Source organism: Mus pahari, chromosome 10 (genome assembly GCF_900095145.1).
Source record: "Mus pahari chromosome 10, PAHARI_EIJ_v1.1, whole genome shotgun sequence".
Classification (NCBI taxonomy): Eukaryota; Metazoa; Chordata; class Mammalia; order Rodentia; family Muridae; genus Mus; species Mus pahari.
The window spans coordinates 45,928,864-45,947,179 of NC_034599.1; the positions used below are offsets into that span (position 1 = coordinate 45,928,864).

Genomic DNA, 18,316 nt, shown 5'->3' on the forward strand with positions numbered 1-18,316 from the left:
GGTGTATTTAAAACCTCGGGGCCCCTCTCTCTCTTTCTTCTTCTCTTCCTCCTCTTTCCTTTTTTCCAATTCTGGGGCTTGAACCTAGGGCCTTATGGTTGCTAGGGAAGTGCTCTGCCAGTGGCCATCTTTCCAGCACATTTGACTTGGGTTTTTTTTTTTTCCTATTTATTTATTTATTAAGCTACTGGGGGGGGGGGTTATTGATTCTAGAAATAGTCGATTTAGCCATCACACCCAGCTATCAATCTGCCATGATTTGCTTTATTTGATGGCTATGAGAGAAAGAAATACACACACCAGTTCAATTTACTAGAAAATAGACTGATTTTTAAAAGGTTTTTGTTGTTGTTGTTGTTGTTACCAAGTAGCTTTCAAGAAAAGTTGTATTACACTTGCATCAGTATTAGCAGTTATAGCACTCCAAACATCACTTTCCCAATATTTAAAATTAATTCTCATTTTAGGAGAAATTAACATCTGGATATTCTGTGGCAGGCAAGGTTGGTAGCTATTTATACAAGGTCTGTATTGCTCTAAGGTCTCCAGCCATTGAGTTCTGCAAAACCTTAAGAACAGTCTGTTTCTTAAAGTAGATCTTTTTTTTTTTCTTTTCTTGAAACCTTTAAATATTTGGTTTCCGTGGGCCAGGATGCAGCTGGGAGCCATGTTGATGCGGGTGGCCTGGGCTGCTCCATGAGACCTGGATCTGAGGCCCTGCTGTAGCAGGGGTATGTGTTGATATCCCTTGTCCAGGTTGCCACAGGGAGCCATGCAGAAGTCTGTGGTCTGTGCTGCCAGCTGAAGCACGAGGATGCCCACAGGCTGTGCTGCCACTGGGGAGCTATATTGACGGGAGTGGCCTGCAATCCCACTTTTTTCCTTTTTAGTTTTATTAATTAAATTATTTATTAACTTTACTTCCCAATCAATCCCAGCTTCCCCCTCCTCTTCTCCTCTCAGTCCCCCACTCCTACATTCCCTTCTCAGAAAAGGGCAGGCCTCCCATGGATATCAGCCTTAGCATATCAAGGTGAGGCTAGGTGAGGCAGCCCTCATTAGGAGGAAGGGATCCAAAGGCAGGTAAGGCAATGTAGCCAGAGAGCCCCAGCTTCCATTTTAAGGGTCCCACATGAAGACCCAGCTGCACAGCTGTTACATATGTGCGGGGGAGGGGGCTAGGTCCCCATTTGACTAAGTTTTTAATTGAGTTGTTTTTATCCTTATTGTGGAGTTTACAGAATTCTTGGTGTATTTTCAACTGATTTTAGTAAAGTTCATCGTATCAGGTTTTTTGTTGTTTTGTTTTGCTTTGTTTTTGATCGTATCACAGTGTTATATCTAAAAGTTGGCAGCCAACCTAAAGATCTGGTTACTTTCTGTGCTGTTTTTATATTTCTAGAGTTTTATATTTTCACTGTTTATTTAGAGTTTTATATTTTCACTGCTTATTTAGATCTATGATCCTTGTTAATTTTACATGGGTATAAGATCTGTGTCTAGATTCATTTATTTTTATATGAGTAAAATATATTTTTATATATCCACTTATGAGGGCACTATTTGTTGAAAGTCTTTCACTTTTCCATTTTCTCGCTCTGCTCCCTTCTCAGAGATTTGTAGTTGTCTGTGTCTGCATAGACCATGTCAGTCTTGATTGACATAGCTTTTTATGTTCAGTCTTCAAGTTGCTCATTTTTCCTAATAACTTTGTTGTCATCTTCTTTGATATTGTGTTGGTTATTCTGTGTCTTTTGCCTACCTGTATAAACTTTAGATTCAGTTTTTTTGGTCTCTGTTAATGTGCTGGGATTTTGATTGTGATTGTGTCACGATTTGGTTGGGAAGAACTGGTACCTCAGTAATAATGAGCCGTCGTATGCCTCTGTTAGTCACCCCTTGGTTTATTTCTTTGTATAGACCCTGCACACGTGCTGTAGATGTATAAGGGTGTGTCCTTTGGGGGAGGCGCTAATGTAAGTGGCACTGATTTTCTAAATTAAAGTTCTGCTTGCTCATGGCTGATTTAATATGTTACTTTTTGGATTCAGCTACTTTGTTGTAATTGTTAATTATTTCCAGGAAATTTAAAAAATATTTTATAACCCCAAACTATTCTTTAAAAAAAAAATGGATGAGACGACTCTTATTACAACTAAGAGCGGGTGATGTAGGGGAAAGGAAGGGATTGCTGTAGCATTGCCATTGAGTTAGACAAGAGAAGAAATTCCCACAAATAAAGGCTCAGGCCATCGTGGAAGACCCACCTGCTAGAGCTTTCTGCGTGGGGTAGGGGGTCTGTCTGTGTCTGACGTCACTCGCGCAGGCCATGCTTGCCTCTCCAGCTAGTTTTCTCTAGGGATGGTTTGAAGCTTTATGTAATCTCTGACATCATCGTCCTTGTCATCATTGGTTTTGTTTGAGACAAGGTTTCTCTGTGTAGGCCTCCTGGAACTTGCTATGTAGACCAGGCTGGCCTTGAATTTGAGGCACACCTTTAATCCCAGCACTTGGGAGGGGAGGCAGAGGCAGGCGGGCCTCTGAGTTGTATGTAATCTTAAGTACAGCAGAGTTCATAGTCAGGGGGCCTGTGATGAGCAGAGTATAGAGCATTTCCTCTGAGAGCATCAGTTTTCCTCAGGGAACTAGGAAATGGGATTTGCAGTTTGAATGTGACGAGGGTAATACCTGCTTCTGCTTTTTCTCTTTAAACACTATCTCTCTCCCTCCTTCCATCTCTCCCCCTCTGTTTTCCTCTCCCCTTCCCCCTTCTGTGTGTGTGTGTGTGTGTGTGTGTGTGTACACACCATGGCTTCCATTGGGTCAGAGGACAGCTTGCAGTAGTTGATTCTCCTTCTACCATGTGAATCCAGGGCCTTGAACTTAGGTTTGCAGGCTTGGCAGCAAGCACCTGTACCCACTGAGCCATCTTCCCAGCCCAGTTGTAATTTTTTTCTTCAACTATAGCCACACTTGTAAGGCAAATCTAACCAGTTTTCCAAAAAAGCAACTTTATTGGAGTACAGTTTACATGCCAGATTATACAACCACAACTGTATGTTACTTTACCAGCTCCAACTCATAATTTATTTATAGGTTTGCATTTTTTGGCTGTTTCTTATAAGTGAGATCATACAATATGTATGGTTTTTGTGTTTGGCTTCATAATAGTTTGTATGAGAAAAGTGTCCCATAGGCTCATATTCAAACACTTGGTCCCTAGTTGGTGGCACTATCTATGTATTTAGGAGGTGCAGCCTTGCTGGAGAAAGTCCATCACTGGGGCGAGGGGGTGGTCTTTGAGAGGTCTCATCCTGCTTCCGGTTGGTTGGTTTTCCTTCTGTGTGTGAATGGAAGTGTGATTGCCAGCTTCCAGCTCTGCTGCCGTCATGACTCTACCTCTGCAACCATAAGCCAGAACAAACTCTTTTTTTTTTTTTTTTTTCCATAAATTTTTTTCGGTTATGGTGCTTTGTCACAGCAACAGAAAGTAACTAATGAAGCTTCTCTTGCTCACTTAGTGTGGTTTTAAGGTTCATCAGGTTTTAGCCTGTACCATCCTGCCTTAGGTCGGGAGTCCGTTACTGCGATGAGACTCCATGACTGAAAGCAAACTGGGGAGAAAAGGGGGTTTATTTGGCTTACACTTTCACGCCACTGTTTAGCATCCAAGGAAGTTGGGACAGGAACTCACACAGGGCAGGATCCTGGAGGCAGGGGCTGATGCACAGGCCGTGGAGGAGTGCTGCTCACTGGTTTGCTCCCATGGCTTGCTGAGCCTGCTTTCTTATGGAACCCAGGACCACCAGGCTAGGGATAACACCACCCACACTGGGCTGGGCCCTTCCCCGTTTATCACTAATTAAGAAAATACCTTACAGCCGAGTCTCATGGGAGCATTTCTTCAACTTCTCTCCCTCCCTGGTGACTCTAACTTGTGTAAGGTTGACATAAAACCAGCCAGCTAGTTTACCACCCGTGTCCCTTTTCATTGCTGAATGTGTACTGTTTTGTTATCATTTCTTCCTTTGGCTGCAGACTTGGTCGTTTCCACCTTTTGGCTTTATGAATAATGATGAAAACACATACGAGGGGTGGATAATCAGAAACCACAGCAGAGTGACAGACCGAAAGGGTGACGCGTTATGGGAGGAATCTTACTAGTGGCTGTGGCATTCCATTGATAACGAGGGAGATGGGAAGGAATTGAGGGGTGAGAGATTGTGGAAGGCCGCAGGTTGGGAATGGAGCATGCTAGGATAGAGAAGCCGTAGTGATGGTGGCAGAGTCTGTGCAGCGCATGTGCCCAGTGCCCAGCCTCTGCCTCAGAGAGAACTGGGCTTGTGTCTTCCCATGTCTTCTTAGAGAGACGTGGTGTGTAGGAAAAGCATAGAGTTAGAGGAGTTTCTTGCTGTTAGCATTGCTCCGATGTCCAGACTTCCACGTCCACGAAATAGAGGTGTCATATATATTTTGTAGGGACTAAATGTAAATTGAAAGCATTCTAGCAAGGTAGACCTTTAAGTAAATTGACAAGCTCTGCAGGGCTCTGGACTATGTTGTCCTTACATTCTTATGTACATTTGCACAGTTTGACTTGATTCATTTTGCTGACACTCCTTGCTGACATAGTCTAAATAGGCCCTCAGCTGTCTGAAAGGGAGCAGACAGAATAATCTGAGTGCCAGCACATTAGAATCCATACCCTTGAGAGAATGTTACTGGAGAACCTTTGCAGGAGAGAAGCAACTTAAAAGTTTATTAGCATGTCTTTGTGATGGGGGAAGATCTTAATATGAGGGACCCCCATGGCTGCATGTGGAAGGCCGTTCTGTGTTCAGTGGTATAGGAGGGAGGCCTTGGTGTTGAACTCTGGAGACATGATTCACCCATTGGGAGCATGGCAGCCTGTGTCCTCTTTTCTGAACTGGCTTCTTTGCTTTCCAGAGGCCTACAGACCCCAGGCCTTCTAGCTGGAGCATCCAGGCAGAAGATTGCAGTGACCAGCTTGTAGCTCTGCACAGGTGGGGCTGGTTCTAGCCCCAGTGTCTAGACCTTGAGCCTCTCAGGACAGAGTCTGGCTGTGCTTATAAAGACTGTCAGACTCATAGGAGATGGGAGCGATCTACCCGACAGCATCACTTAACAGTTTTTCCTACGTGTGTGCCTGGTGCCCTCCAAGGCCAGAAGGGGGTGTCAGATCCCCTGGAACTGGAGTTGCAGATGGATATAAGCTTCCACATGGGTTCTGGGAATTGAACCGAGGTCTTCTGGAAAAGAAGCCAGTGCTTTTCACTGCTGAGACATCTATCCAGCCCCAACCGAAAATGTTCAGATTTGCTATCCTGTAGCCAGCCCATGTTACGTCCTTTATTAAACAAGAGGGCTTTTTTTTTTTAATTCTTTGAACCAGGATTAATTGCTCCTTGTATAAAGTAGCTTGACATGTGGGTAGATGTATAGTATATCTCCTCTAAGAGTCCCCTGAGAGGAGTGAAGGAGAGTGCTGGAATAAACCAGTGGCTCAGTGGTGAATGCGGAGCCCCAGAGCCTGGTGGGAATGCCTGTCCAGGCAGTTGACATTGGCCTTCTGAAGAGTGGGGTCTTTATACAGCTTTGGGAATGGTCTAAAGGCCCCACACTGTTTTGTGCAACACACTCTTTCTGTGGGCGCTCCGCATACGCACTTCCATTTTGTTCACATGGCTTCCATCTGTGCCTCTTCCATTTTGGAGCATCCTGGGGCCCTATCCAGCTGAATTCTAGACTTGTATGATTAGAGGCTTCAAACGGTCTGGGGGAACTTAGGCAGGGTTTCAAACTCCTGCAGATTTAATTACAGGTGAGGAACAGAGGCAGGTTAAGCCACCAGCTGGCAGGGTACAGTAGGGGCCCTTTCTAGTCATCGACCCCAATTGCAGCCTCAGTTGTACGTGGGGATACGTGATGGTATTTGCTGCTTTGCTCTTGGAAACCTGAACTTTAGCTGGCTAATCTAGAGAATATTTGTAGACGTGTGTGGCTTTTTAATCACCTTCCAAGAAGTAAGCCCAGCAGCTCTGAGGCCTGATAACCATCACACCTGTACACCATTTCCATCTGTGAGCTGTGATAGGGTGGCCTGTGAGCTGTGATAGGGTGGTCTGTGTGCTGTGATAGGGTGGTGTGCTTAGTGGGAACCAGCAGAGGCAGAACTGTTTATTTCTGTACAATAACAGGTTTACCAGAGTACGTATTGTGAAGGGTAGGTTAGTTGGAAGTTTACTGCAGTGTGAGAGTCACCCATTTTTAAAGCTGTAAAGGAAGACCACAGCTGGCTCATCTGGCCAGCTCTTCCTCAGGGTCTCTCTTGCATTGGCCATCAGGTGCTAACTGAGGCATCGCCACTCTCACCTACACCTCTGGGCCCTGAGACTAGCGCTCTGCTAGATCTCAGAGGAGGCCATCACCCAGAATTCCTGCCTGTGGCTTTTCCTTTCACCATGGGGGCTGCACTCCACTGCTTTTATGACTCGGCCTTGGAAGACAGACGTATGGCTTCTCCCTCGTCCTGCTGCTGGTGGGGAGCAAGCCACAGCCACGCTCAAGGGATGAGGAGCAGGATTATTCTGCCTGTGACAGAAGCACCAAAACTGTATGGGCATGCTATAAAATCTCCACAGCTTCTCTAATGCCATTCTCCTCCTGAAGTAATTTTCAATTCAGAGATTTCTTACAGGAGGGAAAGGGGCAGCCCTGAAGGCCATTTCCCCTTCCTACCCAGGTGGAAAGGAGACCAGACCCTTGGCAAGATTTGATCAACAACAGGTGGCACACTTCAGATGGCATCTGGTCTTTGGGGAAGAATCAGTTGAATCAGTTTCTCCTTCACATGACCAGTGAGTGGTGGCCTTTAGTGCATTTCCTGTATGCAGGCCCCATGGTGCCTCACCTCCCTCACTGGTGCTGAGGAGAAACAGGAAGGGCAGAATTCATGCCCTGTTAGACGTCAGCTCACTGCTCTCACAGTCTTTCATTTCCTGTCAGCTTCTGCCCCCTCCCCATTGCTCCCAGATACTTTGCCAAGATCTCCATCTAACATAGCTACCCTTGGCCAGATTTGGCTTCAAAACTCCTTGCATGTTGCCTAATGTCTTAGTTCCTTAATTATTCAAATCTGCTGGCATTTAGGAAGAGCAAGATGAACAAACCTTTTAATTCCTATGGAGTCCAGCAAGCTCTGCTTTCTGTTGTTGTGGGATGAGTTCTCTAGAAAGACATCTCCACATCTCCTCACTGAGCGAGTGCTGTAGACGGACGAGGAGAGTCAGTGCTTCTGGATGGTCCTGGCTTTAAGCTAATGGACCAAGCAACTGACATCATCAGCTTTGTTCCAGCTTCTTTATGATTCTCAGCGTATTAGAGGGGCTTAAATATATGACTTGGAGGGTTTTACATTCTTTTTATTATTTTTACTACTTTTTTTTTGTTATTTGTGTGTGAATGCATGAATGCATGCATGTATGTATGTATGTATGTATGTGCACCATGATTTGCAGGTGGTTGTAAGCCTCCTGGTATAGATGCTGGGAACTGAACATGAACTCCCCAGAAGAGCAGCAAGCCCTCCTCGCTGCTGGGCCATCTCTCTAGCCCTAGATTTACTTACTTTCTTTCTTTCTTTTTATTATTATTTTCTTTATTTACATTTCAAATGCTATCCCGAAAGTTCCCTATACCCCCCCCCCCGCCCCTGCTCCCCTACCCACCCACTCGCACTACTTGACCCAGGCCTTCCCCTGTGCTGGGTCATATAAAGTTTACAAGACTAAGGGGCCTCTCTTCCCAATGATGGCCAATTAGTCCATCTTCTGCTACATATGCAGCTAGAGACACGAGCTCAGGGGGTACTGGTTAGTTCATATTGTTGTTGTACCTACAGGGTTGCAGCCCCCTACAGCTCCTTGGGTACTTTCTCTANNTCCTCCATTGGGGGNCCTGTGTTCCATCCAATAGCTGNCTGTGAGCATNCACTTCTGTGTTTGCCAGGCACTGGCATANCCTCACAAGAGNCCGCTATATCAGGGTCCCTTCAGCAGAATCTTGCTGGCATGTGCATTAGTATCTGGGTTTGGTGGCTGATGATGGGATGGATTCCCAGATGGGGTAGTCTCTGGATAGTCCATCCTTTCATCTTAGCTCTAAATTTTGTCTCTGTACCTATATCCTTTCATGGGTATTTTGTTCCTTATTCTAAGGAGGAATGAAGTATCCACATGATGGTCATCCTTCTTGGTTTTCTTGTGTTTTGCAAAATGTATCTTGGGTATTCTAAGTTTCTGTGCTAATATCCGCTTATCAGTGAGTGCGTATCTAGTGACTTCTTTTGTGATTGGGTTACCTCACTAAGGATGATATCTCCAGATACATCCATTTGCCCAAGAATTTCATAAATTCATTGTTTTTAATAGCTGAGTAGTACTCCATTGTGTAGATGTACCACAGTTTCTGTATCCATTCCTCTATTGAGGGATATCTGGGTTCTTTCCAGCTTCTGGCTATTATAAATAAGGCTGCTATGAACATAGTAGAGCATGTGTCCTTATTACCAGTTGGAAGATCTTCTGGGTATATGCCCAGAAGAGGTATTGCTGGGTCCTCCGGTAGTACTATGTCCAATTTTCTGAGGAACCGCCAGACTGATTTCCAGAGTGGTTGTACAAGCTTGCAATCCCACCAGCAATGGAGGAGTGTTCCTCTTTCTCCACAACCTTGCCAGCATCTGCTGTCACCTGAATTTTTAATCTTAGCCATTCTGACTGGTGTGAGATGGGATCTCAGGGTTGTTTTGATTTGCATTTCCTTGATGACTAAGGATGTTGAACATTTTTTCAGGTGCTTCTCAGCCATTCGGTATTCCTCAGTTGAGAATTCTTTGTTTAGCTCTGTACCCCATTTTTTAATGGGGTTATTTGAATTTCTGGAGTCCAGCTTCTTGAGCTCTTTGTATATATTGGATATTAGTCCTCTATCAGATTTAGGATTGGTAAAAATCCTTTCCCAATCTGTTGGTGGCCTTTTTGTCTTGAGCTGGATTTATGTAATGGTGGAGAGGAGACGGAGCAAGGTCAGGGCCTTGTCAGAAGCCTGTTTCTTAGTGAAAGAAAAACTGTTGAGGCGAAGAATACTCATTATTTCAAACTTTAAAGCTTCCCAGAGTCTTTCTTGAGATGGTTTCCAGTGCTCTTCTGCTACACGGATAAAACCCAGATAAGGGTCTGAGGGGCCGACTGGGACTGTGAGACACTGTTGTGTGCTGCCTGTATCCCTCAGTCACTACCAGATGGGAAGAGACTGAAGAGCACTTCCCCCCAACCCTTGGCAGGACTGCAGGTCAGAAGGCTCCAGTTGCCTAACAGCAAGTCTTTCCCAACCCCGCTGTTCGGAATGTTGGCTAAAGGTGACTGGTGCAGAGGCTAGGGTGTTATGCCAGGTACTGTACACGTCAGGGGCATGAGTCCTGCGTACCCATGTCTGTGCTTCAGCAGACGTCTGACCCTGCCACCTCACAGCTCCTTGGAGGTCACTCTGAGTGGTCAGCACGGTGGCCCGAGTGCTGGATAAATGCTGAAAGTTAAGTGTTTTACCAGTCACGTGGGGTAGGGCAACTTGGCAAACTCTGTGAACTAGAACCTGACAGGTCATTCTGGCCTCTTAGAATACCACTGCTCTTGTTAACACGGACACTCAGAATCAGCTGTGCCAACGTCCCATGGGCCACCGTAGCTCCCTCCCTCCTTCCTCCCACACTGTAGTTTCCTGCTTTGCTCTGCTCTGCCTCATGGATTTAGGACTAAAATGTTTGAGAAGAAAACAGAACCCGTTTTTACTTACGAAGCTTCCTTTCCTTGTGGAAGATGAGCATTGGATGCTAGGGAAGCAGATGACGTCATCTGATTTGAGAAGCTGGCATTTTCTTCCACTTGTAGAATCAGGAGTGTTTTTCAAGGAAGAGTTCTAAAAGCTGGAGATGCAGCATCATGTCCTGTCCCTAGGTGGGGCCCTCCAGCAAGTACAGCATGTTAGCCATGCTCCTGTGTCCACGCTTGTGAAATAGGGCTGTGAATTATCTCTGGAGTGCTTACTGACTATAAAGCAATGTCCTCACCCCATGTCCCCGCCAAAGGCGATTAAAGCACCCTTATGTTTGCCCAATACCAGCCTTTTGAAAGTTAGTGGTGCTCAGTAAAGGATAGGTTGAGTATGACTGAACCATGAAGGAAAACCCAGATTGTCCTTAGATCTGAAGGTGCTTTGAAGGGCCAGTTCTGCACTGAGAGGTATAGAAAACATCTCACCGAAAAGTGCACTGCATGGACGGGACGGCAAAGAGCAGTTCCAGGAATTACTCAGTGGGGCTGAACCAGCGAGGCTAAATGTGGTTTTAATGTTTCAGTGAGGGGATGAGTGACTGGATGTATAACAGGCAGGCAGACGAATAGACAGACAGACAGACAGACAGAAATGGAGGGGAACCCATTGAGTGTCACAAGGCTGTCTGCCTAAGCAAATTGACTCAGTATTTCCACTTGCACCAGTCTTCTGCTCATGTCAGCAAGTACAGACTTAAGTCTCCACAGCAGGATGCTCTCAGACCCCGATAAATGAGACGGTCATCGAATCAGAATACATTCTGAGCTGTCAGCTAGTTATACTGCTTGGACAGTTGTTTTGTGCATAGCTGATCCATTCCAGCATCGCTTAAGAGACTCTCTTACTGGGGTAGAGTGTTTAGGTTTCTATGATGGTGATGCCTATCTTACAGCTTGTTCCTCACTGATCCAGTTATAGTCAACCTAGTATCCTTTGTTGAACAACTCTAATGTTCAACGCTTGTGTTCCTTCAGGTCATACTGTGGCATTTCATTACAGGCCTTGTGGCATGAACTTTGATAGGTATGCGTTTTGTTTTAGTTTGTGAACATGTGATTTGTTTCCACATGTGTGCATGTGTGCACGTGTGCATATGTACATGTGTGCAGACTCCATCTTCCAGTGCTTAGCTGTTCTTTTGTTTTATAAATTTGATTTTCCATTCTTCAGAAACAATGTGGTATAACAAGTCTTCCTTAACAGTTAAAGCTGCTCCAGATACTAATGGTGGAGAAATCGGCATAGTTAGGGATTCCCTTCTTTCAGTGGCAGAGCAGATGAAAGAAGGAAGAGATGTAGAACAGCAGCTAGAGTCAGGCCAGGGCACTCCAGCCAACTTGCTCTAAAAACCGAGTCAGACAGCCCACAGACTCCTCCCTTCTCAGTTGAGAGGTGGGCACGCATAGCCTGATAGCGGCTTCTGTCTCACTTCTGGAAGGCATTAGCTGTGGCTCTGGCCGCAGAAGACCTGTGTTCTCAGACGATGCTCAGTGCTGTGCTCTGACGAGGCCCTTGTGCTTTCTCCTTTTATACAGTTTTGTGTTCAGATCTACCTATAAAAGCCTCCTTGCTGAATGCTGTGTTTAGAATTTAGTGCTAATTTCCCGATGAGTCCACATTGGGTGAACACTGCAGAGTTGGGGTGTCTCTTGATTCCCTTCATGTCTGTCCTTGACAAGATGCATAACCCAAACCACAACTTGTAGGACTTGTCTGTTATCTGCCCTTCACACCTGCGTTTATGCTGTCACCTGGTGGCGCTCAGTATGGTTGAGCACAGCTGAATTCTTCAGTGTGATGGACTTTATCTATCTGCTTATCCTTCAGCTACCCATCCATCCTTCCAGTACGTTTGCTGTTCATCATACAGGTGTACCAGGCATAAGTAAGACATACTCAGTCCCTGAAATCTAAATGTAGGAATAAAGGGACCTTCAGCAAGTTAACAGATAAGTCTGTACACATTGTGAAAGACATATTGGAAAGACCTGGCGGTACCCTGACCAGAGGGACTGGAGGAAGGGTCACCAGAGCTGAGATGACCAACCCCTCCAGTGAGGTGTCTGAGATGGAAACATGTATACTGAATGCTTCCCCGTCCTATCCACTTCTTAGCATTTGACTTCTCTTCTCAACTTGTGTGTTGGTTGGTGCTTTAGGAGTATATATGCTAAGTTACGGCTATGTGCTGTTTGTCTTTAGATACAGATATGAATTCAGTGAGACCATTAGCCATCATTGAGAAAAGATGGTGTGACTTTGTGGCAAACATGCAAATCTTCATATATAGTTGTCATATTGGAGAATTTGAGGTTTTCTGGATGGGGCATGGTGGTGCACATCTTCAATTCCAATCAAAGGCAGGTGGATCTCTTTGAGTTCCAGACCAGTCAGGGCTGCACAGTGAGACAGTGAGACACTATCTGCAAAATACATGCATACATACATATATACATACATACATGAATGTTATTTTTTTCTAATATTGGAACAAATTAGTCCGTTTGTTTTGAATGTTATAAGTAACATTTTGCCAACTTTATATGTTTGAAACTTTCTGGTATAATAAACAGAAAACAAAAGTTATTTGTGAAGCATGAAGATAAACAGATGAGTCATCATAAAGTAATAAAGGCCCCATGATGCATGCTGCTTATTCTGACTGATTCTGCTACAGTCAGCTGTGTGTGTGGCTGTGGACTTATCTTTCATGGACATGCATGTTTGAGCTTTCTGCACTAGTGTTAGGTATAATAAGACTTAATAGTTTTTGCAAACATGGTTGTTTTTGTTTTTTTTAGTATATATCTATATCTATATCTATATCTATTATACATATATATATATATATATATATATATATATATATATGTGTGTGTGTGTGTGTGTGTGTGTGTGTGTGTGTACACTGTAGCTGTCTTCAGCCTCACCAGAAGAGGACATCAGATCCCATTACAGATGGTTGTGAGCTACCATCGGTTGCTGGGAATTGAACTCAGGACCTCTGGAAGAGCAATTGGTGCTCTTAACCGCTGAGCCATCTCTCCAGCCCCACAAACATAGTTGTTGAGTTGATGTCCAGACTTGCATGCTGTCTATCAGGTCACGTTAGCTGTGTGCGTCTCCCTTTGCGATTCATTTTCACGGCAGTTCTTTCCCACTGAGTCACTCATCCTGAACTGTAGGATGCTCACGCGCTCCAGACAGCAATCCTCTACTTAAGGATGGTAGATACCTGTCCCAACCTCCTTTCTCTTTCTTACTGGTTCAGCTTGCTTTTTATACTCAGCAGTAATGCATAGTGGGCCTTCCATTTCCGTCTAGTCAGTGCTTTCGTGATGTATGTTCTGTGTGTTGAAATATGTGGGCTTCTGTGGTGTTACCTGTCAGCGCATGAGGAAAATGGTCACCAGCATTCATTGTCTTGGTCCAGTAGACCATGTCTGCTTTTTATGTTTTTTAGTTATTTTATAAATTATTTACAAAAACAGGAATTAGAGGTAACAAAAGATTCATTTGAAGATATAATAAAGGGGGGGGCTGGAGAGACGGCCGAGAGCACTGGCTGTTATTACAGAGGACCTGCACTCAGTTTTCTGCACCCACATTGTGGCTCACAACTGTCTGTGACTCAGTTCCAATTCCTTATTCTGGTCTATTCGGTACTAGGCATGCACGTGATACACATAAAAATAAACCTTTAAAAAAGAAAATATAATACATGAACCTTTTCCCATATTCTTTTGGTTATGGACACACACACACACACACACACACTAGGTGTTTTTTGTTTTATTTCTCGAGGCAAGGGATAGTCAGCCGCATAACTCCTGGACCTGGCTTTGTAGGCTGGACTGGGCTGGACTCAGAGGGCTTGTTCTGCCTCTGCTTTCCAAGTGCTGCAATTAAAGATGTGTGCCACCGTGCCTGCCTGCATATTCTGAGTTTTTATTCTATATTCTCCTTGTTGGGAACACACACATATACATGCATTACTCCTGAGATGGATGTCCCAAATTTCAGCCAGCTGCTCACTGGCTGTTGCGCATGACCCTGACATATCCATCTTGAAAGAGGGATGGTTTCAGACTTGTCACTAATAAAAGCCAGCTCGTCGCTGCTCCTGACTTTCCTCACCCTTGCTTCATCAAACAGGGTGAAACCTTTGGTGGTTCACAAACCTCTGTTGTTTCCTAATTCAAACTTTTATCTTTTGTATTTAGAGTTTAAAAGTTAATGAGACTGGTCAATGACTTTAAAATGTCTCTGTCATCTGTGCTCCTCTATTGTATCCTTTCCTTCAGCTTGTCCACTGGCGAACTGTACCAATTAAAAACTTACAACATTTTGCAAACAGAAAGATGGGTGGGGCATAGGGCGTGTCTCTTTATTATACTGGGCATCTTCCAGGGTCCCAGTGCAAACACTGCATGATAATGTCCTTCCTGGCGAAGGCTAACTGGGTAGGAAATATGATACTTTCTTTTTGTGCTAGGAGCTGATTGTTTACTGATTATTTTTTAAATCACATTTATAAGGTATTTTTTGTGTTGTGGGGGGGGAGGAATGAACATGGGAAGTCAGAAGATAGCTTGTGAGTTCAGAAGGGAGCTTTGATGAGTCTGTCCCCTTTTCCTATCATGTGGGTTCTGGGAATCAGCCTCAGGAATCGCCAGGCTTGGCAGCAGGTGCTGACCCAACTTCTCAGCTTTTGTGTTTGAGGCCATTCATCTAGCCTTACAAGCCACCTGAAGACTGCAGTGTGAAGTTTGCTTGCACATCAGTGTTCCTGTGTCAGTGGACAACTGCTGTCCACTACTCATCTGTGTGTGTGTCTGTGTGTCTGTGTGTGTCTGTGTGTCTGTCTGTCTGCTTTGAGGATTGTGGAGTGTTTTCTTATGACAGTAGAGGTGGAAAGTGTTGAAGTAAGGATTCTGAACTGTGTTCAGTGGAGGGTGTAAGCACCTCCAGTGGTTCATTCTGTACTGTAGCTGCTGCAGAGCTCATCCAAAAGGAGAACAGAGCTGATTCTGCAGAACCCAATGTTGATCCAGGGCTTGAGTCCAGCCGAGCATATATGACTTAATGAACAGGAGTCATCTCTGGCATGGCCACTGACCCGAGGGAATTGGTGCTGGCTTTAGACTTTCTGTTTGGAACATCACTTTATCTGTGCGTTGTGAGCAAAAAGAGGAAATTAACTTTTGTGTGAGCCAGGTGCATCGTCTTCCTGTTTACTCTGCTCCCAAGAGCCCCGCTTTATCTCCAGTCTCCTCTAAGCCTCTTTTCTCTACCCAAGCCCTTGAGCTGTAGGCTGTTGAAGTGAAGTGTATCTCTGTTGAGTACAGGGCACTGCCAGCGTCTCAGGTGGGAAGTGTCTCTAAGAGGTGTATTTGCCAAGTGCGATACCATTGTGTGCAGGCATTGCAAGGGTCTGCCAAGCCCAGAGGTAGGCTGCCAGTGCAAATGCCACATCGACCTGACATTTACAAGTTTAGAATCTGGAAAAGGACTGGCCGTGGACACCCTTCAGCTATCTCATTTCCGGTACCAGTAGCTGGACCAACTTGGATTTTCAGACTGAAAAATTCAGTCAGGAAGTAATACTTGATGCACTTGTAGCTGCTATTACAACCTGTTAAGGAAAGGATAAATCTGTAGGCTGCGTTTAAGCCATCATGGAAAAGCTTGCAAACTCTAGAATCAAACCTGGATGAGATTCTTAAATGAGGCCCTTATCAGTCACTTCATGAACTTTTAACAAACTGCTTAATTTTTGTGACCTTGAGCAGGCTTAATCTCTGCTCTCTGTGAAGCTGGGTGTCATTGCCACCTTTCTTGTAGATTTATTAAATGAAGTAAACAAATTTAAAACCAGATCACTCCTGGTTCTCATACTTCAGCCATGAGTAGACTTTTCGAGAGCATACTGTGCTCTCACGATTGTGCGTAGACTACCTGCTTGGTTCAGGCACTGCTGAGACGTTGCACAGGTCCCCAGGACACAGTTTTTCTCATCTTTTTAGGTAACTTAGAGCTGGAGCCAGAGTTGGTTGAACATTTACATAATTGTTCTATAATTCTATATTTTGTTCTATATTTCTAAATTCAGAAATTATTTGGGTGTTAAGAGTGGATTTCAGTCACCACAGTCTTTTTATGCCCTGGAACTTGTCTGTGTCAAATTCGAATGCAAAATGCAGACCCATAGCTCTTGCTAGGCTGTTGAGACTTATTAGGGAGACAGATTTTGTTTGTTTGTTTTTGTTCTGGCTTGAGTAACAAGGTATATGGTCTGCTGTTATGATCTGGTACTAAATAGTATACTTTTCTGTAGTCATTTGTTTTCTGTGTAAAAAATTATCCTTGATGTACTGCTTGGTTTCTTTTCATTATTTTCAAAGCCGTCAGTAAAATGATGAAATTCCTCTCCCGCTTTCTTTTCTCTTTCAGGTCTTCCAAGTTGCTTCGGGCGTTCTATGTTCCCTTCCTGTCAGATCAGTACACGGTGTATGTGAACTACACCATCCTGAAGCCTCGGAAAGCAAAGCCGAGCAGGAAGAAAAGTGGAGGTTAGCACATGCCCGTGACTCCAGAGGACAGCTTGTGCTAACTAGGGCTTCCACGGAGCGGACTTCCTCCAAGGCATCCTGTTAAAGCTGTAATAAAAGTCGTCCACCAAGAATGCCAGATTCTGGTGCTCTGAGCTCGTCATGGTCTATGTCAAAGTCTAGTCAAAGTCACACACTTCCTGCTCCTGGGTGTGTTCTGCATGTGAGCTGTCTGCAGATAGGCAGAGTCCTAACTCCTGGGGAGGTCCAGTGCTCAACTCCTCCTTGTTCTCCATGTAGGTACTCACAAGAGGGAGAAGAGCAGAATGTACTTGCAGGAACTGCGAGAGGCCCTGACTCGGTGTGTGCTAGCCTTCTCCACTCCCTGGCCTGGCACCTGAGAACCACCAAGCCTCCCTTAGACTACATGGTTTCTCTCTCAGAGCTGTTTGGCAGCTCCTAGCAGGCCTTGTTCTCATCCTACTGCTGGAAAGCAGCTCAGCCTAGTTGCCAACCGGATATGGCCTTTTACCGGCAGCAAGACTCAGCTTCTAAGTGTTCCCAGGACTGACACCCTGTCCTGAAGCTCAGGAAAAAGGCAACCACTGAAAAACTGTGACCTAATCATATTATTTATGATGCCTCTAATTTTCCTTTTATTTTCTTTAAAACTGGTCTTAATTATATGGCTTTTTGGGAAGTGTTTTAAGATTTTTTTTTAATGTTTCAGTCTGCTTTATTGAATTCTAGACTCTGTACAAAGACGATAACTAGGGTGTCTTTGGAGAAAAAGGTGTATCAATAGATTTGGGTGACAACACATTTTAAAGTAGTTTGAGGCCATTTTGGGGAAATTAAGAATTCCTTTTCGTAAAATGATAGCCCCAATGAAATGAAAATGACTTACTTCAGTTCTGCTGCAAGGCATCCTCTAGATTGGCATTGGCAAGAAGTCGCTCAACAGGTCAGCCAGCCTGAGACTTCACCTTCTCTTACAGTATGGCACAGCCTGTAAGCCGTTTTCTTAGTGTCTCATGTGATCCTCACAACCACTGTGAGGAGGACCAACTTCCCAGACAGGAGACAGATGAAGACAGAGGGCTGAAGCCTTCCGGTTGGGCAGAAGGAAACATCTCGGCTGTCTGACTTCTCACGCTTGAGTGAGTGTCTGAGCCTCTCCGCTCATCTACGAAGAAAGCACTGCTTGAAGGGGGATAAGGCTGACCAGAGTCCCGATTAGTTGTCGGTTTCTGTAGCTCTTGGAGTTCTCTGGAGCCTGTGGGTTAGACCTTCTTACAGTGCTATCTATGTGATATTGCTGGGCCTGAGCTAGCAAAGTACTTGCTGTGGAAGTCACGGTCTGCTGTCCAGTGTTCTTGTCCCTGTGCATCATGTTAAGGCGCCTTATTCCCTTAAGGGTGACAGGTTCTGTCCCTGTGCATCATGTTAAGGCACCTTAAAGGTGACAGGTTCTAGCAGTGCAGAGAGGAAGATCTGATTTCCACAGTTGCCCTGCTTTCCTTTTTTTTTTTTTTTTTTTTTAAAAAGAAAATAACTTTCTAATGTAAAGCAGTTCCAGTAAAGAAGACAGAAAAACATGCAGTTGAATGAACCCTCTTGGGGTTCTCCTCTAAAACAATATCTGGTTGCAGATTAATGAAACAGAGGTGAGGTGCCCAGATGGACAGAATCACAACTGGGTAGGAAAGACAGATTGTAGCCCTACTGTGTGAACGATCCCTAGAATTTCATTTTCAGTGTTTGCTACTGTGAGTGTGACCTTACTGAAGAACCAAAAGTGTGTCTGAGAAGCTGAAGGATGAGTTGGGGATAGAACTCAGTCGGGAGTGGGA

The 18,316-nt window shown here is 44.7% G+C and overlaps 1 protein-coding gene across 1 annotated transcript in view; it reads left to right on the plus strand.

Annotated features, from left to right (window-relative positions):
* Window positions 1-17,344, plus strand: part of Alg9 (ALG9 alpha-1,2-mannosyltransferase) — a 65,773-nt gene extending 48,429 nt beyond the window's left edge. Inside the window, exon 14 of the mRNA XM_021206935.2 lies at window positions 16,366-17,344. Within this exon, the coding sequence (XP_021062594.1) occupies window positions 16,366-16,489 (124 nt within the window). The 3' untranslated portion in view covers window positions 16,490-17,344. The remainder of the gene's footprint in view (window positions 1-16,365) is intronic.
* The last annotated feature ends 972 nt before the right edge of the window (window positions 17,345-18,316 follow it).